General features: G+C 36.9%; 1 protein-coding gene across 1 annotated transcript in view; it reads left to right on the forward strand.

The window, feature by feature from the left end:
• Positions 1-26,089, forward strand: part of EYS (eyes shut homolog) — a 900,402-nt gene that overhangs the window by 708,939 nt on the left and 165,374 nt on the right. The window contains exon 38 of the mRNA XM_061989098.1: positions 24,413-24,577. Coding sequence (XP_061845082.1) covers positions 24,413-24,577 — 165 coding nt within the window. The remainder of the gene's footprint in view (positions 1-24,412; positions 24,578-26,089) is intronic.

The raw sequence follows: 26,089 nt of genomic DNA on the forward strand, positions 1-26,089 counted from the left end.
AGTAGAAAACTTCAGCAGACATACTCTCCTCATACCATACGAGAGAAATCAAAAACTCCATACATCTTTTAAAGACCTGGACTTAGCTTTAGATGTTGATTAGCTCCTAAAATACAGATGTCAAGCAGGATGTCAAATCAGCAGTTTCTAGACTTTAAGACCTTTCAGCTCCCCTCCTCAGTATCCTCCTGTTCAACCTGAATCTCTGGTCACAAAATAAAGAAGTCCTATAAATAACAGACAACCTTTCACAGGCTTTACAAACAGATTCACTTTTCTTCATCAGAATACGAAATACTTTTCATGTTGCTTCTGGAGATACCTCAGGCCATTTCTGATACTAGTGAGATCTTCGTACTTTTCATCTTGGAGAGTTTATTACAACTGATATAGAGCAATTTTGTATTTAATTTGGTCAAAGATTATTTGGCTTCTATGTACTTAACTTTTAATGTCAAACAGTTTTCTCCCACCTTCCTTTAAAGTAAAATTATTGAAGATTTTGATTAAAACTGGTGTTAAATCCATTAAAGTTCCAGCCACATCTAGGATCTTAATCTAATATTTTTAGCCTATTTTAGCCTGTCTTAAATCAGTGGCAACATGATTCTTCACAGATTTAATCTTAAAAGTCATTTGTGTTTGGCAAGAGAATAGACTTCTGAGCTATGAGAGCACTTTCTTTGTCTTCTGTCTGTATTAGCAATTTCCACCTCAGTTTTTGAAAGTAATAATGGAAATGCATTTTAATTCAAAGTCTTAACCTATCAGTTCTATTTTCTAATTTTTATCCTTTGTATCCTGTAAGAGCCGGTAATAGCTTTCACATCTTCAATGTTCACTATGTTCTAGTCTTCTGTCTTCAAATCCTGGAATCATTCAGATATTTGCCAATACTTTCTGCAGATGTCTCAAAAAGGAATAAAAGGCAAAGCTGTCTGAACTCTATTAAGATGATTTTAATCTGAATGAAAACTTGCTGTTGAGTAGTCTATCACTTAGAAGTTACTTAGCCAGCATTCCCTGGTATCACTGGAGTATGTGTGTAATTTGAATATTGATAAAACAGCTGCAGGCATCCATTTATAATCTCATGAAAACTGCTGTCATTAGATCTTGAAGAGCTTGAGATAATACATTTTGTTATTTGTGCTCTTAGCAACAGAGTGTAAGAATTCTTGTGATGTCAGTTCCAGGGAAAAAAAAAAATCAAATAAATATTGAATATGAACTACATTGAGTGCATTTTTACCATTAGTGAAATGAGCAGGCTACACATTTTAAAGAAGTACCTAGTATGATGTGATTAAGTTCTTATTCTCTATTGCAAACTCTAAAATTTATGAGATAACTATCTAGTAAGTTACATGTATGTTTTAGCAGTAATTTATAGAACTTAGTATTGACGTATGTGTGTCAGCCCTAGATGACGTTTTTTGTAATGCAGTCATTTTTATGACACAGAATGATAGAATCATAGAATGGTAGGGGTTGGAAGGGAACTTTAGAGATCATCTAGTCCAATCCCCCTGCAGAAGCAGGGTCACCTAGATCAGGTCGCATAGGAACATGTCCAGGTAAGTCTTGAAGACCTCCAAGGAAGGAGACTCTACAACCTCCCTGGGCAGCCTGTTCCACTGCTCCATCACTCTCACAGTAAAATAGTTTTTTCTTATATTTAAATGGAACTTTTTGTGTTCCAGCTTCATCCCATTATCATTTGTCCTGTTGCTAGCTACTATAGAAAAAAGGAATGTCCCAACCTCCTGACACCAACGCTTCAGATATTTACAAATGTTAATAAGATCTCTCCTCTTCTCCAGACTAAACAACCCCAGTTCCTGCAGCCTTTCCTCATATGAAAGATGTTCCATTCCCCTGATCATCTTGGTGTCCCTGCACTGGACTCTCTCCAGCACTTCCCTGTCCCTCTTGAGCTGAGGAGCCCAGAACTGGACACAGGACTCCAGATGAGACCTCACCAGGACAGAGTAACGAGGGAGCAGAACCTCCCTTGACCTGCTGCCCACACTCTTTTTTATGCATCCCAGGATGCCATTGGCCTTCTTGGCCAAAAGGGCAAATTGCTGGCTTGTATTTAGCTTATTATCAATCAGGACTGTCAGGTCTCTCTCTGCAGAGCTGCTCTTCAGCAGTTCAACCCCCAGCCTGTACTGGTGCATGGGGTTGTTCCTTCCCAGGTGTAGGACTCTGTACTTGTCCTTGTTGAACCTCAGGAGGTTCCTCTCTGCCCAACTCTCAAGCCGGTTGAGATCCCGCTGAATGGCAGCACAGCCTTCTGGGCAATCAGCCAGTCCTCCCAGTTTGGTGTCATCACTGAACTTGCTGTGGGTATACTCTGTCCCCTCATCCAGGTCGTTGATGAAGACGTTGAACAAGACTGGCCCCAGAACTGATCCCTTTGGAACTCCACTGGCCTCCAACTCGATTCTATGCCATTGATCACCACCCTCTGGGCTCTGTCATTCAGCCAGCTCTCCATCCACCTCATTGTCCACTCATCCAAGCCACACTGCTTGAGCTTTCTGATGAGGATGTTATGGGAGACAGTGTCAAAAGCCTTGCTGAAGTCAAGGTAGATGACATCCACTGCTTTCCCCTCATCTAGCCAGCTGGTTATGCACTCATAGAAGGCTATCAGGTTGGTCAAACAGGATTTGCCCTTGGTGAAGCCATGTTGCCTCCCCCTGATAACCATCTTTTCCTTCATATGTTCAGTGATAACATTCAGGATGAGTTGTTCCATCATCTTTCCAGGTATGGAGGTGAGGCTGACCGGCCTGTAGTTTCCTAGGTCATCCTTCCTGCCCTGTTTGAAGACTGGTGTGACATTGGCCTTTCTGCACTCCTCAGGCACCTCACCCATCCTCCATGATTGTTCAAAAATGATAGAGAGAGGCTTAGCAATCATATCAGCCAGTTCTTGCAGCACTCTAGGATGCATCCCATCAGGACCTGTTGACTTACGAGCCTTAAGTTTGGCCAACAAGTCTTTAACCTCTTCCTCTTCCACCCAGGGCAAGTCCTCTGCTGTCCTGGTCATCCTGTTATCCTTGCCAGACTGGGCTTCCTGAGGGTCAGCCTTGGCCGTAAAGACTGAAGCAAAGAAGGCATTCAGTACTTCAGCCTTCTCTGCATCCTCAGACACCAGGGCACCTCAGTGTTTAGCAGCAGGCCCACATTACCCCTCATCATCCTATTGCTGCTGATGTACTTGAAAAATGCCTTATTGCTGTCCTTAACATCCCTGGCTAAATGTAATTCTAGAAGGGCTCTAGCCTTCCTAGTTGCACCCCTGCATGCCCTGGCAATGTTCCTATACTCTCCCCAAGAAGCCAGCCCCTGTTTCCACCTCTGATAGGTGGCTGCTTTCTGCCTGACGTTTTATATAAGGAGACTGTTCAGTATTGTATATACAAATTAAACACTTAATAAATAATCTGATATATTATATATGCAAATTAAATTTAAAGAAGACATGTAACTGAATTAACACTGAGAAGTCCTTGGTATTCTGTGACTTACTTGGAGAGAACTTCAGAGAAATTTAATAATGTGACATTAGCACAGCCATGAAAAGTTCTGCCCATGAGAACAGAAGTCTTTAACTAAAGTTTGATGAGAAGATTATTAATAATTGTCACCAAACTAGGGTAAAGTGGAACATGAGAGAAGTATTAATAATTGTCACCAAACTAGGGTAAAGTCGAACAGGAAACTTGCTGTGCTATGTTACTATTGATTGTGACCTCCTAGAAGGCTTCATTATCAGCCAACTATGCACTGCTTATAAATGCATTAAAGTCCTGGGACAGATCCCTCATTGTTAAAATTGTCAGTTTAATCCTTAAAGGAGACGGGATGCAGAGCCTAGATGTGTGCAGTCCCTCAGTTACATCCCTCTTGCTCTTCTGCTTCTTTCCAGAAAATTTTGTTACAGACTATAAAGTATTCTATTGATTGAGCTCTGAAAGCTGTAAATGTGATTTATGAGCTATATTTGATTAAAAGTGTGCTGGCTGCTCTGGGAGACACAGACATTTCTTCCCTTTTTGGTCTAACACTGTGTAAATCACTGAAATCCATTGCCTGAGAGAGTGTGTCCTTATAAAGACTAGTGAAAATGGAAAGTTGTGTTGGAAAAACAGGTATGAGAGCTCCATTTTAACTCCAGTGCTAGGCAAAAAAAATATGCAGGGGCATGGGAGAACTAAAACACTGTAAACATTTACTGCTGATAAAGTAACACAGTTTTTCCAGCAATTTTCTAAGTACAACAGTTTGAAGTCAGTAAAGTAAAATTTGACAATTTAAACAGCTAAACTGTCACTCCTGGCATTGTCCTTTTAATTATACTTTTCTTTGATATATATTACTATGTATCCAATTTTCCTTCAACAGCAAGTTTTGTCTTCTAAACAACCATGTATAGTGTGAGAATAGCTTTTAATCCGACAACACATTTTCCCTGCTTTCTAGAAGCAAGTATTTGGCTTTCAAACCATTTACATGTGAAATAAGAGACATTGCTTTTGTTGAAGTCAATTAAACATCCACTGAAGGTATGTGATATGCATTGGTGCCCTTAGTACTAATTAAGATGAGGCATTTTGTGAGTAGCCACATGACTTATTTCTTGTGTCTGATATCCAGTAAGGCTACACTATGTAATTTTAAAAGAAAAATGTCACTCTCATCAACCCGTAAAATTGGCTAGGACATTTTAAGCAACTTCTTACAGGTGTCATCTTTACAGCCCCTTCTCCCGTACCAGAAAAGGCTGTCATGTCAAAACATGACACACCGATGTTAATTGCACCTTTCTTGGAACAATATGTAAATAGCAATACTGTTGTAGCAAATAGAAAGTAATAGAAACCATGTGATTTTAAAACATTTCAAATTATTTATGAATCTTTAAGCATACATTCCTATTCATTCTCCTCACAGACATGCTTTAATCAAATCACTAGCAGTTTTACAGACTTCTGACTTCAAACAGTGCTTCGAGTCAGGTGTAGTCAATTGTACATTGCCTTCCCTGCTAGTAAGAATATTCAGTGATTGGATTACATCCCTCCTATTTCACTGCAGCACTAAAACTTCAGTCTCATTTGTTCTGAAGCCTCTGCAAACATTCAGTGTTTCTGACTCCACACAGCAGTGTAGAGACCCAGTTTTCTGGGTCTGAACAGATCAGTGCCTGTCAGAAATTTGGGAGCAAATCATAAAACACTTTCCTTCTCTCTTTCATTCTCTACTTCTGTATACAGTACAAGTCCAGGAAGCAACACAATTTTAGAATCCTTAAAACTGAGGGGTTTTTAGAAATAATTGTACTAGTACATGCTTGATTGCTCACCCACTTGGACACCTTTGTCATCTCTGGCCACTAGTAGGAAGGATTCATCAGTTGTACTGTACTCTAAAGGTGCCGTAAATGTTACTTAACTGTAACAATGGAGGACACTGAACACTACTTCAGTTGTTAGACTTTGGCTGTTAAGATCTAGACTACCCTTCAGTGATAGGAATCTCTCTTCTGAGGGAAGGCAACGAGGCAACTGTACTTTAAACTATAGAAAGAGAATGAGAGATCAATTCAAAATTTTAAAAGCATTTGACAATAGATTAATCTACATACTTCATATGTCTATAGAGTCCTTTAAATCTGAAGGCAAGCTTGTGTTGTATGTTCTTGGAGATGCCTATACGTGAATCTGTTTTTTTTTCCCTAAGGCAGAAAATTTGTTTTAACGCCAAAACTATTCATTAACTTTGCTGGAAGTATTCTGTGCAATGAGCTCAATTTTGTTAAAACTGAATAGTGTAAGAGCACTTACATAAGCAATCACTTTACAATTGTCTGAAGCCCCTTTGTAGCAGCTTTTCATGGGGAACACTATAATCAGCATTTACATTGGGATATCAAAGTGGCAGCAGCAGTGGTTGCTGTGGTGAGGCAATTCAGAGTAGGAAGAAGTCAAGCAGAGCGCAGTGGCGCCGCAGCCCCCACCATCTACCTCACCCGCTTCCGATTGGCCCTAGTTCCCGTGGTACCTGGTGATTGGCTGTGCAGTGCAGAAGCTCCTGCCCAGTGCTCTGGGAGCCTCTCTACAACACGGTGTTGCCATTAGCGCTTAGTGTGACAGGGGAGTGGCCTGAAGGTCAGCAAGGCTTAACCAGCTTTATGCCATAGTAAAGGGAGAGTTAAACTCAAAGCCTGAAGCAAAGATTTTGATTATCATCCAGATAATACTGTGTTGTGTTTTAACCTGTTGGGCTGCTGCTGAAGATGCATGTGTCCAAGCTGCCTGTTTTAACATGCATGGCTGACTATTCCTGTGAGCATAAACAGTTGAATAAGAATACTACTTTTCCCATATAAAATGAAGGTAGTTCTTAAGCTCATTAAGCAATTGGCCATTGTTTTATGCCACCGTATATAAGTGTTATTTTTTATATTTATTGCATTTTGTTCAAGTGGGATCAGTGAATAATTCATATTGATGTTATTTGGATTCTTTTAACACTAATGATACCAAACTAGGAAATTTGATAATGAACCATCATTTCACTGAGGCTGCAGCACCAGCCTAAGGCAACAACAGCCTTTTTTTTTTCCCACTGTTACTGTAATCTAACACTGAATTCTGAATACAAGTAGAGATACAGAACTAAAATGATTTTGGGTTTTTTTGCTCAGATGCTCTTTAAAGACATGAGATATATAGAGGCATTAAAAGGCAAAAAATGTTGTGAATATGCTTGAAGCTCATGTAAGGACAATTCTGATATTTCTGATTGTTTGCTTAAACATTGAAGCTTTTCATTTATGGGGAAGAAAAATAGCACAATCTACAAGTGCTGTGTAACCCTATCGCATAACCAGATACTTAAGTACTCCATAACTTTTAAAATTACTTTTCCCAGTTTCGTTGCCCTTTCTTTTTGTTGGCACTTTAACCCAGGCTAACAAAGACAGCAGGCTTAGTATATTCCATGGTTATGCAGCTGCTGTTGCATTCTCACTTCTGGGAAATTCTGACAAATTGTGAGTGCCAATCTTTGCATGGTAGTAAAGCCCAAGCAAAGCAGAGGTCTCTCAGCCCCTGTTGACCACTGTTCTCTTTCCAATGGTTGTACCATTTTTCCCTCCAAGCATAGGAGGCTGCCCCGTCTTCTCTTGCATTTCCACAGACAATAGAAATTTTGCTAGCTTTATTCATTTTCATGCTCAAAGCATGCTGCTATTATATACAGTCTGCAGTAGTTGAAGTATAATCATCTTGTGTTTGTTTTGAAACATAATAATAAAGATTAAATAGTTTATGTGCAGCTGCTTATTGAGGCCACTTGTACGTCATATCCTTCAGAACACAGTCTTTTTAAGGGAAAGGTAACCTAGTAGGCCTAAATTTCGTTTCAGCTCATCTTGCAGCCTGCTTTACCAGATGCTCAGTGCATGATTTCCTTAAGGCAAGGTGCATTCTTCACAAGTGCTAAAGACATATGAATATAACAGAATCAATTCCAACAGGCTCAAATACCTGCAAAGTTTAAAAAAAACCCCTCCTGTCTATCATGTTCTTCACAATAACATCCATTACTAACAGTATCTCAGATTCCAGATATCTTAAACTATTTGCTTAAGCAGCTGTGCCTGTGACTGGACGTATTTAGCTGCTGCCTCAGCCATGTATCATGTATTGCTGGGCTTTTTCAGCATCTTGTCAGCAAATGACAGCCCTTTCAAAGGATTTAAATAAAATTATCTGTTAAGTAGTATACTAAGTTTATATTTGCATTTGGCTTTATCAAACTCCATGAATCCACATTTCAAACTTAAGGTTGTGTTATATCTTATTATTACTGGCAATACCTCCATGAAGGAACTGGATAACAGACATCGATAATTGAATCTTCTGCCCTATTTTATATAGTTTCTGTGAAATTGCATCTTATTCAAATGTCAAAGTTAGCTGTGTGGCACTTCATAAATGAATCTATCCCCCTGCAGCATTTCCAAATGACTTTCAGGTAAGGGGAACACAGACTATAATATCGTGTGTTTGCAGAGAGTTTTCACTGTGTCTAGACAGGTCAATTTTAGAAAATGACCTAGACGGTTGGAAGTATATGGTTGAAGACTAAAGTACAGTTCTGTGACTAATGAAGGCATTTCAGGTGGAATATCTGGATGTCACAAGGATGAGAGACCTGCTGCTTCTGACAAAATGTCGGCTTGTTGTTTTATGGCTCAGTATCGTGGAATGGATATTGGGCATAGACAGTTTGGGATGCATCAGGACAAGTGTAGCCAGCAGGTCAAAGGAGGTTCCTCTCCACCTCTACTCTGCCCTGGTGAGGCCTCATCTGGAGTCTCATGTCCAGTTCTGCGGTCCTCAGCTCAAGAGGGACAGAAAACTTTCGGAGAGAGTCCAGCACGGGGCCACTAAGATGATCAGGGGAACGGAACATCTTTAATATGAGGAAAGGCTGCAGGAACTGGGGCTGTTTAGTCTAGAAAATAGGAGACTGAGGGGGGATCTTATTAATATTAACAACTAAATGGTGGGTGTTAGATCGGGACATCCTTTTTTTCTATTGTAGCTAGCAACAGGACAAGGGGTAATGGGATGAAGCTGGAACACAAAAGATGCCATTTAAATATAAGAAAAAACTATTTCACTGTGAGGGTGAGGGAGTAGTGGCACAGACTGCCCAGAGGACTTGTGGAGTCTCCTTCCTTGGAGGTCTTCAAGACCTGTCTGGACATGTTCCTATGCGACCTGATTGAGATGGACCTGCTTCTGCAGAGGGGTTGGACTAGATGATCTCTAAAGGTCCCTTCCAACCCCTACCATTCTATGATTCTATGATTCAGCTTGGGTAATTTCAGGAATATGATACAGTCATCTATTTAATGTCCTCTCATCAAAACATTTGTGTTACCTTGTTTTGATGATAAAAAACTTGGTACCAGTTTGTTTTGGTCACTGTGCAGATAATTTTTTCTGTCATAGTTTGTATTAAAAAACCGTACTGTGGTATACCCATCAGCAGTAGAATATCTACACACAGCCACTCAAGGAGATTCTCTTAGTAAATAACGATCTTTTAAAAACTTTGCAGCTATGTTTTCTCATGTACTTTCTGTTACCACTACTTAGTGGTGAAGGAACCTCTCCAACTTTAGTAAATAGTAAACCGTTAGTAAATAGATAGTGAATAGAAAAACTGCTGTTAGTAAATAGAGAAGCCTCTGGATTTAATATTTTAAATCTATCTTGAACAATAGAAAAAATAGTCATGCACAATAAGTCTCAAAATCCACTGTCATAAGACTCTTCAGTGTTTGCTATCACTTGTATATATTTCATATATAAATTGCCATAATATTTTCATTCTTTATGTATTTTGCCTGTGATATCCCAATGAACCACTTAGAATGATAAAAAGTAACAATGTGTGAAGTGCCTTTAAATGAATGACAGAATCACAGATTCAGTTGCTGTCTTAGCTTTTGCATATTGTTATATACTGTTTCCGTTTGTTTTCAGTGTCATGTGTCATCAGTTCTGCCTGATAACGTGGTATCTGTTTATTTGGGAGGATAAAGTGTGATTTATCTATTACAATGATGAATGTTTCAGAAATGTAGAATTCCCATTGATACAGATTCTGCCACTTGCATATTTAGACATTAGGTTCCATTTCAGGGAATCTATCCATGATTTGAAGACCGTAATGATGTAATAATATACTTGTCATCAGGAATGAATGCAGCATGAATGCGTGACATTATGCAGACTATTTCCCAGCTGCCTCATGTATAGTGTGGAAATATCCACTGTCTGTGCATCCCTTAACAGTTCTCACTCAAGCAATGAATGTTAGACTAGATGATCTTTAAAGGGCCCTTCCAACCCTAGCCATTCTATGATTCGAAGTGTGGATGATGGGCATTATCCTGATGCATAAAGGTCAATAGAGTTTAGGCAAACATAGTCTGTGAATGTTAATTTTCTTGGTTTTTGTTCCATCTCTATGAGTTAAATTCTAGCATTCTAGTAACATCTTTTGCATGAGTCAGATTTCACATGGTCAAAATTTGTGCTGAAAAATTGAAACTCTGTTCTAAGGAAATGTGAATTAATGCTCCACTGATGCCATGATACAATATCTAATCCTAATCTATGTGTAGCAGAATCAAAGAAATATATTGTTACAGATTTTGTTATGAGAAATTTCAATGGACATTTTATGTCAATATTCAATGTCATACCTTTAGAGGCTGTAGTTACATATTAAGTGTTGCATAACTATGACAAAAACACTCACACAAGGTCATGTTGCTAAAAATTACCTACTAAACAGAAAATACTGAACAAAAAGTGTTGTAATTTGCTCCTGTTATTGTGTGCAATAGTTGTACCACTTTGATTACTTGAAATGTAATTATCATAAACCTCTTGTCATACTTGAGAGTTATTTATTTTGTACAAAAAATCAGAGCAGGACCACATCAGAACAGCATTTGCAGGAAAAAGATATAACTCTCAAAAAACAGTTTAGCAATGACAGTCATTGTATTATACTATTGTAAAATATGATCTGATGCAGAATGGACAAATTAAATAAGAACATGAAACAAAGACATAGAAGCTTTTGTTGAGTGTGTGTTGGGGGTTTATTACTACTATATTGGACTAATTAAGCTATCAACAGTTTTCTGGTGCTTTAGAAAGCTATGTTTTCCACATGCCTGCCCCAAGGCAGTACTACTCACTTCATGATTCCTATAAGAGCTAACAAAATTTTAAACCTGTGAAGTGCTCTATTTTCTAAAAAGCTAAATGCTTATTTAGGTTTTGGAAGCACAAAGATGCATGAAGCAAAAAGCTTACTTTTAGAGATATTTTTTTCAGAGGCTGGGTAAAGTGTGAGTCCACTGTCTAATTTTTCACCTAATTTAGGATATTATTGTAATTCATGGTGATAAAAATTGAAACTGTAATGATCTCATTTGTAAGATGATTTAAGCTAACATTTTACTGTGCACTGAAATGTATTGAAAGGATTCATGGTTCATATGATTAGATCTTATCTTAGGGCACGGTAATGAGCAGCTGAAGAACAGCAACATTTTAAGTGAACTACATAAGTGAACATGAGTATAGTGTCAGCATTTCCACTGTTTCTGAAACTGTGACTCCTTTACAGAAAGATATTCCTGTTTTCATTTTCATATTAGCAAGTTCTTGCCGTCATATGTCCTTTGATGTTCTTTTTCAGATAAGTCAAACTTTAGCTCTTTCATTAGATGGTAGTATTTGTGAGAAGAAAAAAAATCCAATTAATTTAAGGATGAGTTACGTTTATGTTTACAGATAGAGAGAAGAGAGGTAGATATGTCTGTATGAACATGAGGGTTTTGAACAGGAATTTCTCCCGTGATGCTTATAGAATTGAGAAATTACTGAGAGTTCAGAGCTCTTGAGCTTCCTCTGTAAATTTATGCTGGTGGAAACAAGTTTCTTAACAGAATATACTCTCCTTTATTCCTTTTGACATTAGGAATGATAGATTGTTATATTTTTGTTATGCCTATATACTCTTGAGTCATCCAGACATTTTTTATTTGTAATCTGATATTGCTTTATCTCATCATTCTCAGCAAATGTGCTGAAACTTTTTTTTTAAAGTTTTAAGATAAATATGAAGATCTTCAGGATTTGCTGTTTTCTTCTGTAGCATCATATCTTAGTCTCTGTTTTTAAGAGAATCTAAGGTTATGACATCAGGATTTCACTTTTATAAGCAGCTTTGCTACATGCAAGTTTCATCTGTATTACAGTTTGGCTATTTCTAGCAACAAAAATCAATGGGATGGTCATGAGTCTCATTGTGGGTTTATCTGCCCCAGATACAAGTCTTGACTGGAGGATTCAGCACTTGAGAATAGACTTACCACCTTGACCTTTCTCAATGCAGATCTCATATCTCAGGATACAGTATCTCAGATCATTCCTTCTCATTGCCCCACTTGAATATCTCCATGTTGATGTTTTTCTTAGTGGAGCTTTAATACATGAGCTGCACGACCTACTGTTCTGATGGCTTCCCAGACTCCCTGGGAAAACAGAGGGATTGCTACTCTAATTGAGGAGAAAAAAAATTATTTATTTGCTTTGTTGATCTACTGTGACTTTAATTTCTATGTCCCTGATACACAAACATAGGCAAAGAAGAATCAACATATTTTGTCTCCAGGTACCCGTAGAATCAGTTCAGTTGCCACACTTTCTATTCCATGGCACAATTGTTTGCTGTAGTAGCAGATATATTAATTTATTGCTAAAAAATAAAAAAGGTTACAGAGTTCTTCATATAAATGAATATCCCTATAGATTAAGAAATTAATATGTCAGCTTGAAAGACTTAGGTGATTGGAGAAAGTATCAGTGGAGTCTTCTCTCTAGACTTTCAAAACCCACCTGAATGCATTCCTGTGTGACCTGATCTAGGTGGACCTGCTTTAGCAGGGAGGTTAGACTAGATGATATCTAAAGGATTCTTCCAACACTTACCATTCTATGATTCTATGATTCTGTATTCATGTTCTTATTTTTTCTTTCTTGTTCCTATTTTACACTTTTTAAAAGTCTAACAAAGCCAACATGGTAACAGAGTAAGACTACTACTATGTGTTCATACTAATGACAATATGGTTTCCAAATTCAATTCATATTTGGATGTAATTTTGAAAATGTTTTGTTGTTGAAATAATGGCTTTATTTCACAACATTTGTTATTTAAAATCAGTATGAAGCTTCTTTCAAAATAGTTGTTGCTCAGGGACAAAGGAGCACATGCTATATAATGAAGTTTTAGATATTTATTGTTTATATACATGCTGTGCATGAAATAAGAAAAAAAAAAATGTCATTTTGTTGACCCAAGACATGATAGGATACTAAATATATTTTATGATAATTTATATAGTTAATGCTCAAACTTTGTGGTAGAAGTCACTACCATGCTTAGCCTTACAGGCTCCTTATTTTGGCTTTATATTACTGTATCTGACATTAATAAGTAATGTAGAAAACCAAACCAAATGGTAAATTTGAATTTGTATAGGCATGTGTTAAAATAAATGTGAATTTAAATTAGTCTTAAGACTGCTCAATGTCTGACTCTGATGGACATGAGATAATAACTATAAAGAGCACTTTTCAAGGTGACAGATTTTAGTTATTTTGTGTTTTATCATCGTTATAAACTGAAAATAGTATACTAATGAAGTGGGCTTTTCCTTTTTCTTATATTTGTGGGAAGCTGTTTGACTTCAGGAAAGTGTATAGAAGTCTTTTTTTTTTTCAGATGAGAGTTTTTCTTCTTTTTTTATTTAAAAATCTAGAAATAACAGCTGACAGTCCAAAACTAATTAAAGTGATTTAGTAGATAAATTAGATTAAATCTGTCTTGGATCATTTACCTGCAGTTCATCCATTGTGATACTTTTTAGTAGATTTGTTAGCAAATGAATGTCATAAAAACCCAGAAAAGCAATTACATTTTCCTATCTGAAATCCATCAGCACTGAGAGTGTTAGGAAGACAATATCTGAGGTATGACTCAGAATAATATATGTTCTGAAGAGGAAAATTCAGACAGTACTAAAATGCAGTGTACCTTTGTTAATAATTAGATACCACAAATAAAAGGGTAGGTGTTCCTTATCTTGGGACATTTTCTTAACATATTTTTGATTTTATCTCTCTTCCAAAGTGTCTTGAGATTGTTTCTTTCAAAAGAATAATAATCCCTGCTACTGCTGTAAACTGTATCTGAGCTATACTGAATGATAGTTCATTGCAGCCTTGTTTTTTCCTCCTGTATTCATTTTTCATCTATGATTTGAAAAGGAAGTAATTTCATAGTTGACTATTTGTAGGCAAACGTTAGTAAGACTGACGAGGAACTTCTATTTAAAAGTAGCAGTTAAATGTGATATCAGTATTGTTTTATCCACCGCTTTCTTATTTTCTCTATCATTTACTGAAGGATGATAATACCATGTAGTGTTATTGGCAGAGCTGTGACATTTCTATAAGGTTGGTTTAAAATTGCAGTTGCTCATCAGGCTGAGAAAAATTTGTACAAAAAAGTAGTGAAAGTAGTTCTAAAATTTAAACTTAGCTCAGCTCTGTTAATGACTTTAAATAAAATTTCCCATCCTAATGTCCCATGTCATATAGAAAAATGTTTGATAGCATTTGTGCTTTGTTATGTAAAGGCATATTTTAGGGTTGGCTCCACAGTTCAGGACCATGGTCTCTGGAGGCAAAGAATTAAAAAGGTTATCTAAACTGTCAATTAAAAACTGGATGCAGCATATCCATGGTGCAACCTCTACCTATTCTTGAGTTGTACCAGTCATGCAGCTAAAATCACGTGACTTATTTTGCTTTTACAAAATTAATTATCTGCTCTATTTTTTTTTTCTGTTGCCTGCATTGCATTTGGCCAAGACTGTCATTCTGAAATGACCTTTCAGAGTTTCCTGAATTTACATTACAAAGTTAGAAGTATTTGAGTTTTTAACCTATTCTCAAGTTAACCATTGTTGCAGCACAGACATTAGTTGTTTTCAATAAAACAAATCCTACTCAACTCTGTTCATCTCACCTCTACTTACAATCATACAGTGGTAGATGTTGGAAGGGACCTTTAGAGAACATGTAGTCCAACACCCCTGTTCAAGCAGGCCCACCTAGATCGGGTCACACAGGAACACGTCCAGGTGGGTCTTGAAGACCTCCAGAGAAGGAGACTCCACACCCTCCCTGGGCAGCCTGTGCCACTGCTCCCTCAACCCCACATTAAAATAGTTTTTCTTTATGTCTAAATGGAACTTCTTGTGTGCCAGCTTCCTTCCATTACCCCTTGTCCTGTTACTAGATACAACAGCAAAAAGGAATGCCCCAGCCTCCTGACATCCACCATTACTGAAATCCCCCCTCAGTCTCCTCCAGGCTAAAGAGCCCCATTTCCCGTAGCCTTTCCTCATAAGGAAGATGCTCCAGTTCCCTGAGCATCTTGGTGACCCTGCGCTGGACTCTCTCCAGAAGTTCCCTGTCCTTCTTGAACTGGGGAGCCCAGAATTGGACACAGGACTCCAGATGAGGTGTCACTAGGGCAGAGTAGAAGGGTAGCAGAACCTCCCTCCACCTACTGGCCACACTCTTCTTGATGCATCCCAGAGTGCCATTGGACTTCTTGGCTATAAGGTCACATTGCTGGCTCATGTTCAGTTAGCTATCAACCAGGACTCTCAGGTCTCTCTCCCAGTTTGGCGTCATCAGTGAACTTGCTGACAGTACACTTGAGAAATTGCTTTGATCTTGGTTCACTGTACAAGCTTCCTCTGTAACAGTGAATGTAATATTCCAATGGAATTTATAAGTGGATTTATTTCAGCTTTAAATAAATCAATATCTAACATGATAGTAGAGTTTGTTTACCAAGTTGTCTATGATTTTATGAAAAAGGGGGAAAAGAGCCTATAACAGCAACATCAGTAGCTTCATTTTGAAATGACTTTCAGGAGTTTGCTGGTAGAAAAGAACAACATTAAACTTTTACTTGAGATATAATAAATGGTATAAAATTCTTATTTCTGGCTTGCTAAGGAAGATGAATGATTTGGTAGACATGCAAATGTCAAGTAAAATATAAAGTTACTTGTCCAGAGAGTTTGTCTTCTCATGTGCTATGGTATTTTGTTTGTACAAAGCATTGATCCAAATCGGAAAGGGGAAGAAAAAAATACTCTTACTGAGTTCAGGCTCTCATTTTCAAAAGCTTAAAGCAGACAATTGCTCCACTCGACCTGTAACCAGAAATTAGTTTTTCAGGTCCTTGAATTGATGTGGATTCTTGCTGTAGTATCCTGATAAAGAACTGTTCCTCTAAACTTTAGATCCATAGGGTCATATGAAGTGAAGAGAAAGCTTGTACAGCATGATTTGTACTTCTAATATAGCCACTTAACTGTGATCTAAGAAGTTCACTCAAGCAGAACAATTTTCTTTTCTTTATATTCAGTCTTCAGAGAGGGATTCCATCTGTCTTTTATTCCCATGAGTGACAAATATTTCTCTTCTGGGCCTGGTGTTTCTCCCTCACGTATTCATCACTTTTCTTTCTCTGGATTACATCTACAAAATGCTTCTGGACTCAGAACTCCTTGCAATGATTATAATGTAATTTTTTTGGTATATTATTTACTACTACATTTTTAAATTGTCGTTAAAGATGGCCCATCGGACACAAATACATTAGGTTGATGAAAGGTCCTTGGATACCCTGTAGAAGTTGCTATTCAGAAAGATTTCCTAGTAAAATAGTTAATAACTAGAAGTTGCTCAAAAATGTCTATGTTTCTCTTTTCTAAGTAAAAGAAATATATTGTATACTAATTTCATATGATTCCATTCTATCTTTAGCACTGGTGTTTACCAGATAGGTTTATGCCTGTATTTCCTATCTAAACTTCTGGCCTGAAAATTTCCCTTTTAAGACAAGTGGAAAAAAAGATAGACTATTTCGGATACTTTCTTATAGTTGTTGGAAGCAACATATAAAAAAATGTGCAATGTCTCAAAATAATAAATGATGCAGAATAATATAAACAATTAGAAGCAAAAAAAATTGTGTTTCCATCAATAGTTTTTAAGCTCTGCTTGAGAAACAGGTTCTGCAACAGTGAAAAAAATCAGGAGTCTGGAGTGTTATCTAGATGGAAGATTCCTTTTCATCTGCCTAAATATGACACACACTGAAAAAATCTGAATGTTTGTCCCAGTGAAACCTTTATAGCCAACTACTTATCAAGTATTTTTCTTATTCTTTTGGATAGGAATGTTAGTTTATATGTTCAAGCACCATTGCAGAGGATAAAATCAAACTCCACTGACAGATATAAAAGTGATTGAAAATGCATCAATATCTCATAAAGCAAAAAGATGGACTTAGACTTTTTATAAACATGGCATTTGCAAATAAATAAAATAGGTACACATTTTTCTGATAGTCTGTAAAACAACAGAAGATTAAATTATTGGGTCACATTCATTTGTGTAAGCAAACAGTTGTCACGACAATGAGTAAATTATGATCTCTAGTACACTGACATATTATGAAAAGTAAGAGTTTCCAAATGTGTTCTGATAGCTGCCTTTTTCACCCTGAGAACCAATACTTACTTTTTTTCTCACTTTTTACCAGTTCATTAGACTTGAATCAAAAACGTGAAAGCTAGGGTTCAAGTAGACCTTCTGTGATATTTTACAGAACAAACATACTAATGAGTGAATGTCAAAAGATTTTTGTAAGTCCTTGCTTCATTAAAATTTACCATAACGTGTTTCACAGTGACCTTAAAAACAACCAGCTTTTCATTATCAAGTATAGTAGTGCATTATGACAACTCCAGTGTAAATTGTAGTTTGATATTCAAAGCCTACCTTGGATTTTACCATATAATTATGAGAGATTAAAACTATAAATGAAGGTACAAAAGACTTTTATTTCCCTCCTAGATTGAACTGTTTTAAAAATCTGTATTTTTTTAAAAAACCCTCTGGTATTTTTGCAGGATGATCTTATTTCCTGTCAAGTATGTTCGGCTTTAGAAAAACATTAGATAATAGCTTCCCAATTTCTTTCATATCAAATTCAGGAAAACAGTTAAGCACATATGCATTATTTTGAATGCAAGTAGTAAAGTATATCTGATTAGGTTCTAGTATAAATTAGGAACATTATTTTCATTTCACAATCCAAGACACTTAGGAGCAAAGTAATAAATTTTGGAGATGAAACTATTCAAATAAAAGATAAATGACTGACTTGTTTTCAAAGCTACTAAAAACATCTAAGAAGATGCTAATTTTGTTTGCGGATTTAGACTAACAGCAACTAGATTGTTTGGAATTTTTCAGTATTTAACTTCTTGATTATTTTAATACCTTTTCTTGAGGTGTTGCTGTCATAACTGTTTTCAAAACATCTTGAACTGAATATGAATGAAGAATTTTCCTTTTTATGTTCTCATATCAGTCTGTTCTGCTTACACAACTGATCTTACTTTCCATATCTATGTATTTTCCAACAAAATAACATAATTTAATAATTACATAGCATCTCAGCTGGGCATGTTTAGCATGCTTTGTGGTCATTAAGTGAATAAGGTATATCTTTTCCTGAGAGACAGGTCATCTTCTTTCTTTTACAGATACACAGGAGCTGGTAGAAAATACTGCATTCTCATCTGCTGTAAACTAGTGCAGTTATAACTGCTGATGTAGAGTTGTACAGACCTTCAGATGGAATGCACGGTCTAAGAAAAAAAAAAAAAAAAACGTTATTCTTCCCTACTTACAGCTGCAATAGTAATAATGAGGGCTACAAAATAAGAATATTAAAACAATTTTTTCTTCCTCTTTCCCAAAGCATATGAACATCTAAGTGCTTTACTATGATTTTGGTTTGTTGGACATTTTGTTTTTGTTGGGCAGAGAGGAACCTCTTGAGGTTCAACAAGGGCAAGTGCGCAGAGTCCTGTATCTCGAGAACAACCCCATGCACCAATACAGGCTGGGGGTTGACCTGCTGGAGAGCAGCTCTGCAGAGAGAGACCTGGGAGTCCTGGTTGATAGCTGACTGGACATGAGCCAGCAATGTGCCCTTATGTCCAAGAAGGTCAATGGCATCCTGGTATGCATGAAGAAGAGTGTAGCCGGCAAGTTGAGGGAGGTTCTCCTACCCCTCTACTCTGCCCTGATGAGGCCTCATCTGGAGTCCTGTGTCCAATTCTGGGCTCCCCAGAATTCATTATTTTTTTTAAATACTTTTGACCTACATAATCTCTTGTGCCAATAAATTACCCCAAATAAATATGCATTCTATGAAAAGTTGTTAATAATTCCCTTGTTTTTTTCAAGCCTGTGACCTTACAGTGTTGAGTGCCCTTAGCTTTTGTGTCACAAGACACAGAGTGGTCATTTCTTATTCATGTTTTCCTATGCATATTTTATCCATGTTGAATCGACCTGTTTCTCACTCTGGAACTATCCCTTTGATCATCCTTGTCTCTGTGTTTTATTGTACCTTTGCAGAGGCATGTTACCAGGCTGCTTGGAAAATTCAGAAGAGACTTCTGATAACATCATCTGCTTTATTTTCCAAGAAATCTTTGTACTCTTTTTCTAATACTGCTCCATTTGTATGACAGTTTCCTTCAATGAAAATTAAAATATATCCTGTCTTAAAGTATTGCTTATTTGACTCATTGCCTCTCAGTACTTCCTCTGTGTCTTCACGATTAAATATGCTGCCTTTCTGCCATTGGAAGCCACTAGCAATCTGCAAAGTAAGAGATTAATTCAGTGATCTGAATTCAGATCTGACAGTTGACAGCAGAGAGCATTATCAAGAAGGCACCAGGCTGAGCTGATAAAGGAAAACTTGTACATTTTATGCCATAAGGATTTTTGACTTATAGTGTAGTTGTTCATTTACAGCAAGCAGAAAGCTTTTGTGCATTGAAACAAATGAATGAAAGCAGCAAAGGCAACGTTTATTTTGTTCCATATTTTGTTGTCTGGAAACAGCTGAACTCATCTAATCAATTATTTCATAGATTTCTAAAGTTACATTCATTGAGGAAATGGTTATGGTGTTTCTGTACTACTGCGTGTGTGATGCTTGATGAAATACCCAAGTAAGAATTTGTATGTACTAGACAATCCCTAGGAATTTTCTATATCATATTTATTTCATTTTTATTTTCTTCCCACCGTGAACTTGAGATAAAAGAATGCATCACTGAGGGTATTAGTTTTGTTTCCCTGGGATATTTTGAGACCATGAGACAGACAGCAAATCACATCCAGTCGCTGGATATTGCTGTTAAACTGACTTTTATCTGCTGAGGATATTTCCATTCTTGGTACTATGGAAAAGATTTGCGGCACTTGTTGGCAAAGTTTTTATCATCCATACTTTTACTATAGTCTTTTGAATTATGGAAATGAACAAGCGCAGAATCTATCTGTAAGTTTCAGGTCTCTGTAGTAGGGTACTTACCCCTGTACTTTAAAAATATAAACACTAAATTCAAAGTGCAAGCCCCTTACTATTCAGATATCCTGTTCAGTTCACAGCTCTAACATTTAAACTCAGTTCTACTGTATTCATTTGTTTTTACCTAAAACAAATCCTCCAGGAGGCCGTTTGGCTCTGATGGACACACATAAAATGTGAGAATTGTTCATCTTATTTCAGAAATTGCTGCTGTACCTGTTGACAGCTAAGCTAGTGACCCTCTAGCAAGTGGAGAGAAATAGGTGGGTTTAGGTCATGAGCCATCTGGTCTTTTAGATTTTTATTGTGAGGAGAATCAAATCCTAGGATTACCCATTTGTCCTCATTGTTAAAGAGGACCAAGGATTTTCAAAGTAGTTATCTACCCTTCAGATTGTAGACAGTGTGATCAGATGTTTGGTTGCTTTTCTTCTACCTCAAGATGAATGCATTACTTCCTTTACTAGAGTATTTTAATTACGAGTTTTTTTCTCATAGTCATCTTGATTATTAAAAGTGTTACTTATTTCCCTTTTGAATTTATTTAACAATGGCTGATGCAGTTAATGGATCTTATTTTCTTCAAGATTAAAATTCTATTTTAATAGAATTCAGTAGAATTAAGTAGAATTCAGTACTAAGCCAAACTTGTCATAAAAAGCAAACAACCTATGGAAAATTAGAGATAGGAATGGAAATAGACAGAGGCCAATTTACTAGCAGTGGAAGTGTATTCTTCCCCTTACTGCTGTGTACTTTCTAAGACAAAGTAAGATGGGATTATAATAGAAATTTTCTCAACATTTTCTCAACATTTTCTTGTTATACAACGTACTGTTATGAAAATTATAGTCAATAATATCCCAGATAACCTATTGATTTCAGTAGAAATGTCAAGCCTTCAGTTAGAACATTAAAGTATAATACTTAGTACTATAGAATGATGGAATAGCTTGAGTTAGAAGGGTTCATCTAGTCCAATCCCCCTGCAATAATCGGGGACATCTTCAACTAGATGAGGTTGCTCAAACTGCCATCCAAACTGGCCTTGAATGTTTCCACAGATAAAACACCTACCACCTCTCTGGGCAACATGTTCTAGTGTTTCACCACACTCATTGTAAAAAATTTCTTCTGTAAAACTATTATGTTACTCATAGTTGATTATACCTTAGTACTTACAATGTGTTTTTATATATTAATTTGGTTAATTATTGTATTATGCTCCTTCTTGACCACTGATGTAGTTAAGTATCTAAAGATGAAGCTTGTTTGATCAGTTTAGATTTTAGACACCTGTGTCTCTTAAAACACAGAGTTTAGGGACTAAAATTCATGAAGCCATTTTGCTTATTGAAACAAGGACATACTCTGAGTATGAATGAACTGTACAGCTTTCAGAAGTAACATATTATTTTTCTCACCAATATGTTTGAGACCCTTGGTGGTTTTTTTTATGGTCTGTAGAGTGTTGCCTTTGTCAGAATCCTGTGTTAGGGTTTTTTGTACTACTATTTACCATAGCTTTGTGTAACGGATCTACAGTTATCTCTGTAATGTAGCAACTTCACTAGATCTTCACTTAGAATGATGGTATTTCTTACTTTTTTAATAACGATATTCTAATATCAGAGATTTCCTAACAATGTTTTTTTAGATTTTTTTTCTTTTGTCGAGTCCAGAAATAATGATAATTAATTGTTTGTTATTGACAAATATTGAGGGTATTTAAAATGTGTATCTACTAGATGCAAGATAAGATAACTCTATTTAATGGATATTACTACAGACACCTTTGGGATACCTACACAGTTGTCCTGGTTTAGCAAGGAGCAGCTTTTGCTTGGTAACAGGGGAATTGAGTTACCATGAAGACCCAGTGAAGAGTTTGTGGACTCTCCTCCTGGCTCCTGGGTTCACACCCACCTCCGGCCCGGCTGGGCCAATCTGGCACCTCTGCCAGCACTATTTAGGGACGGGAATTTGAAGTGCTAGCAAGAGGTGTAAGAGTGATACAAGATGGAGGTGACCATGTGGACCCTTCAGCCAGAGAAGGAGGAAGGAAGGAGAAGCCATAGACCAGAGACCCTTCTGCAAGCCGTGGCAAGAATTCAGGATGTACCCCTGCAACCTATGGAGATCCATGGCAGGACCGAGAGTTACAGCAGCTCCGTGTGAGTGAGCCTGGACGGGCGAGGGACTGTGTGGGGAGACAGCTATGGTCCCCAGGCCGTGTTGGAGAGCCTGCACGTCGCAGAGCAGCCCCACACAAGAGGCAAAGAGGAGCTGCAGCCTTTGAAATAAGTGCGCGTCGGAGCAGCCAGTACAGGGCTGCCATGTGTGTGAGGTACCCCACGGACTGGTAGAGAGCACACCTGCTCTGAGGAGGGACAAATGGCAGAAGCTATCAGGAATAGACTGACTGAAAACCCCACACCCTGCCCTCCCGAGCCGTTCAGTGGTAGAGGAGGTAAAAACACTGAGATCAGGGCTCTGAGCAGGGGGGGGCACAGTTTACCCTTCTGTAATCTGACAATAAATTAAATCCATTTTTCTTGAGTCTCTTTTGCCCGTTGACAGTAGTTGCTGAGGGGTCTCTTTGGCCTCGTCTCAACCCATGAGCCTTTCATTGTATTTTCTCTCCCCGATCCATCTTAGGAGTGGGAGTGGTAGGGTGGCTTTGATGGGCACCTGGCATCACAATTAGTTTATTTGGAATTACCTTTATTATTTTCTGAGATTTAAGGAATGAGAGAATTTGTGTACTTAAAAAAAAAATTGTAGCAATTGAACAAAGTTACAGAAGTGAAAATTAAAAACTAATATAATTAACAGTAATTTATCCTGATAGCCTGTGACACATACAAGTTCATTTTTAAGCCAAATGGAGGAGAGTGCTCTAGCAAGTTTTCATGGGTACATTTTCCTGTAGAGGATGTTCTGTCAGATCATGTTCCCTGAAGTTATTCCCTGCAGGATCTGAGGCTACTCAAATCATCTCCCTCCCCTGCAATATGGGACACAGAAAGCACAACTGGCCGTGTCCTGTTTTAGTACTTCTTTTTAGTGCTTGAATTTGAATACTTTACAGTTGATTCCTCTTGCTGGTTAGAAGCTTTTTCTTGGTGTCTTGTGTTTAAAAAGCTTTTAGTGGCAGCTTTGCTTTATTGTGCTACCTGTAGAAGTTGTGTTCCTTCTTCTGATCTGCACTTCCTGTAGTCAATCTCAATTGCGAAGATGAAAGCTCAAGGATATATCCACTGTTTAGCTTTCTCCCACTTAGGCTCTTCTTAATTCCATTTCAAATGGCAGAGAAGAAACCAGGGGCAGAATTCACAAATAAAGAAAAAATTAATAAAGTGAATAAAAATTTGAAAAATTATATCCACGTGCTAGTCATGACCTATATGTAATCATCAGCCACTAATCCATTGTATAGTTTTAGTTCACTAAATTAAACATTCCGTTGCAAAAATATTACCCAAACTCAGATTGCTTTTCATGCTGATCATTGAATTTGGCAATGAATTTGGACAATCTTTAAGCAGTATTGCCTAACTAGGACATTTTAGACATCAGAAAGACATTCTGCTTAACCTCCGTTAGATTTTCTCTGTTTTTTCTTGAGTGGCATTATTATTACAGCTACAGGGGAAAAATCCCAAAAACATAATGACAAAGGTAATGAATGCAATAAATGCTACAAATGTTAAGCCTTCACAGTTATTTTTTTTCATTTAAGAGTGTTTATTTTCAAGATAGGAAATGGAAAAATATATGTACTATTCAATTGCATCGTCATGATGATTTCAAACCAAGAACATATGAGCATCCTCTAAATGAAGAACTGTGATTCTGTCAGAACTGTAGACCGGAAGTATTTCATAGAGATGTCGCAGGACAAAAATTATGTGTGATCATATCTGTAAATCTAAAAATCTATTAATATCTTTTGAACTTTATCTTCTGTCAATAGTCCTTCCTGTAATATCTTTTCAATTCTGGTAATATGCAGTTGCTAGAACATTTTCATTTCCTTGCATATTTACTTTGAACGTTTGAAATTAATGTTTGAATTTGTACATATGCTCTGTGAATAATACAGTTGATTACACTATTTACAGGTACTTAGAAGAATAGATTTTTTTTTTAATGTGCTTTGCTGATTATCTAATATTTTCTCACCTTATTTTGTAATAAAATAATACAATTAGCTTTTGTTTGTTTATTTCAGACACAGCCCTTTTTTTCCCATCTTTCACTGGAAATTCTTACTTGGAACTACCTTCTCTGACATCTGTATCTGAGACCAGGACTGCATCTGGGCAGGAAACAAGCAATCTGACGACTCTATACTTGACAGTGAAAACAACTGCTCTAAATGGCACAATTCTTTACAGTGAGTACCAACGATACTTGAAGTTAAGTATCGGGTTTATCTCCTTCAGGTCCTTATTAACTTCACTGTACATCAGCTGCTTTAGCGTACATTCAGCAGCAAAATGAGTCATTAAAATGCAGTAGAAGCGTTTTGGTATTCTAATGCATGATGCATTATAACATTTGAACCATCATTCTTTGTGTTCTTGTGGAAAGTTCTTTAATTTATGACTCATTGAGCAAAACATAACTTACAACTGGAAATGCTGCTTCCTGACAAGAAAGAACACAGTAAATATATGACTCCAGTAATAATTGTTACAGCTCTAAAATACAAATGCTTAAGAAGTTTTGAACGATTTATTACAGAGAAACAGTTTCTCTGCAGTTGGGTTGAGACTCTCTTCTTATTATAATTGTAATCTTGGTTCCAAAGATTTTTAGATTTGCAGAAGTATCTTAATTTCTACAAATTTGCCATATTTCAGACTGTTTACTGTGATTTCACACTTCAGAGGATTCTTTTGTGGTCCTCGGAGAGTGTCCTTGCAGACTTGGATGTGTGCTTGTTAATACTAGATAAGAATGTTGCTTCTTGCCTGCATATTTCATTCCTCAGTGTATACCATAAACTTCTGAGACTGTATGCTTTTCACTAGTCAGCAAGAAAAATAGTCTTCTCAGCCAGTTGAATATTTGTTATATATTTTAGCTTTTAATTTCTATCCAAATAGAAAACCTGGAAAGTGAGGTGATTTCTTCCTGAACTCAGAAAGAGATAGAAAAAAAAATGTTTGTGCAATCTGTGTGATAGATATGCTTTGCCCTTTGCAAACACATAATCACTGCAGCTTTCTAGGGTTTGTCTACACAAATTAAACTTTTTGACTTAATATAGATTATTTTGATATTTTTTTGTTATTTTTATTTTAATCAGGGAATAAACAATGTGAATTAATCTGCACTTTGTAAAATATTTGTAAATCAGGGTTAAAAGTAGTATAAGCTTCATGGCATTACGTAATTATGCCTTTTATTATTATCTATATAAGATTTCCTTTGAAAGAAAACACTGTAGCCTCAGATTGAACATTTATGTTCACTGCTTTTAAAAATGCTGTCTCAAATTCTTGTATGTTATATCTGGTCTGTTGCTGCACTTCATTTAAGCTAAATGGCTACAGAATTTGATGAATACGAATAAGTGTGATGTGGCAGTTCTTTATGTTGAAGTGTTTTGTATTAGTTATTTCAAGAGGAGTTATTTGTCCTTCAAGAATTCAAGGAAGGTCACTGGAAGTACTTTGATTATATTTGGCACCTAATGATTTTGTTTGCTTCATCACTGAAAAACAGTTGGCTTCCAGCCAAAGTTAAAGTTATCTGCCCATAAACCCTGAGTAAGCATGTTTGTTGAAAATAGATAAATAAATGCAAATCCAACGTGGAAGTCCCTCTGCTATTCTCAGGAGGAAGTGATGTTCTCTGAATATCTGGGTATGTGTACTGTACTTCTACAAACAGCATGAAA

This window comes from Colius striatus, chromosome 2, assembly GCF_028858725.1.
Source record: "Colius striatus isolate bColStr4 chromosome 2, bColStr4.1.hap1, whole genome shotgun sequence".
NCBI lineage: Eukaryota > Metazoa > Chordata > Aves > Coliiformes > Coliidae > Colius > Colius striatus.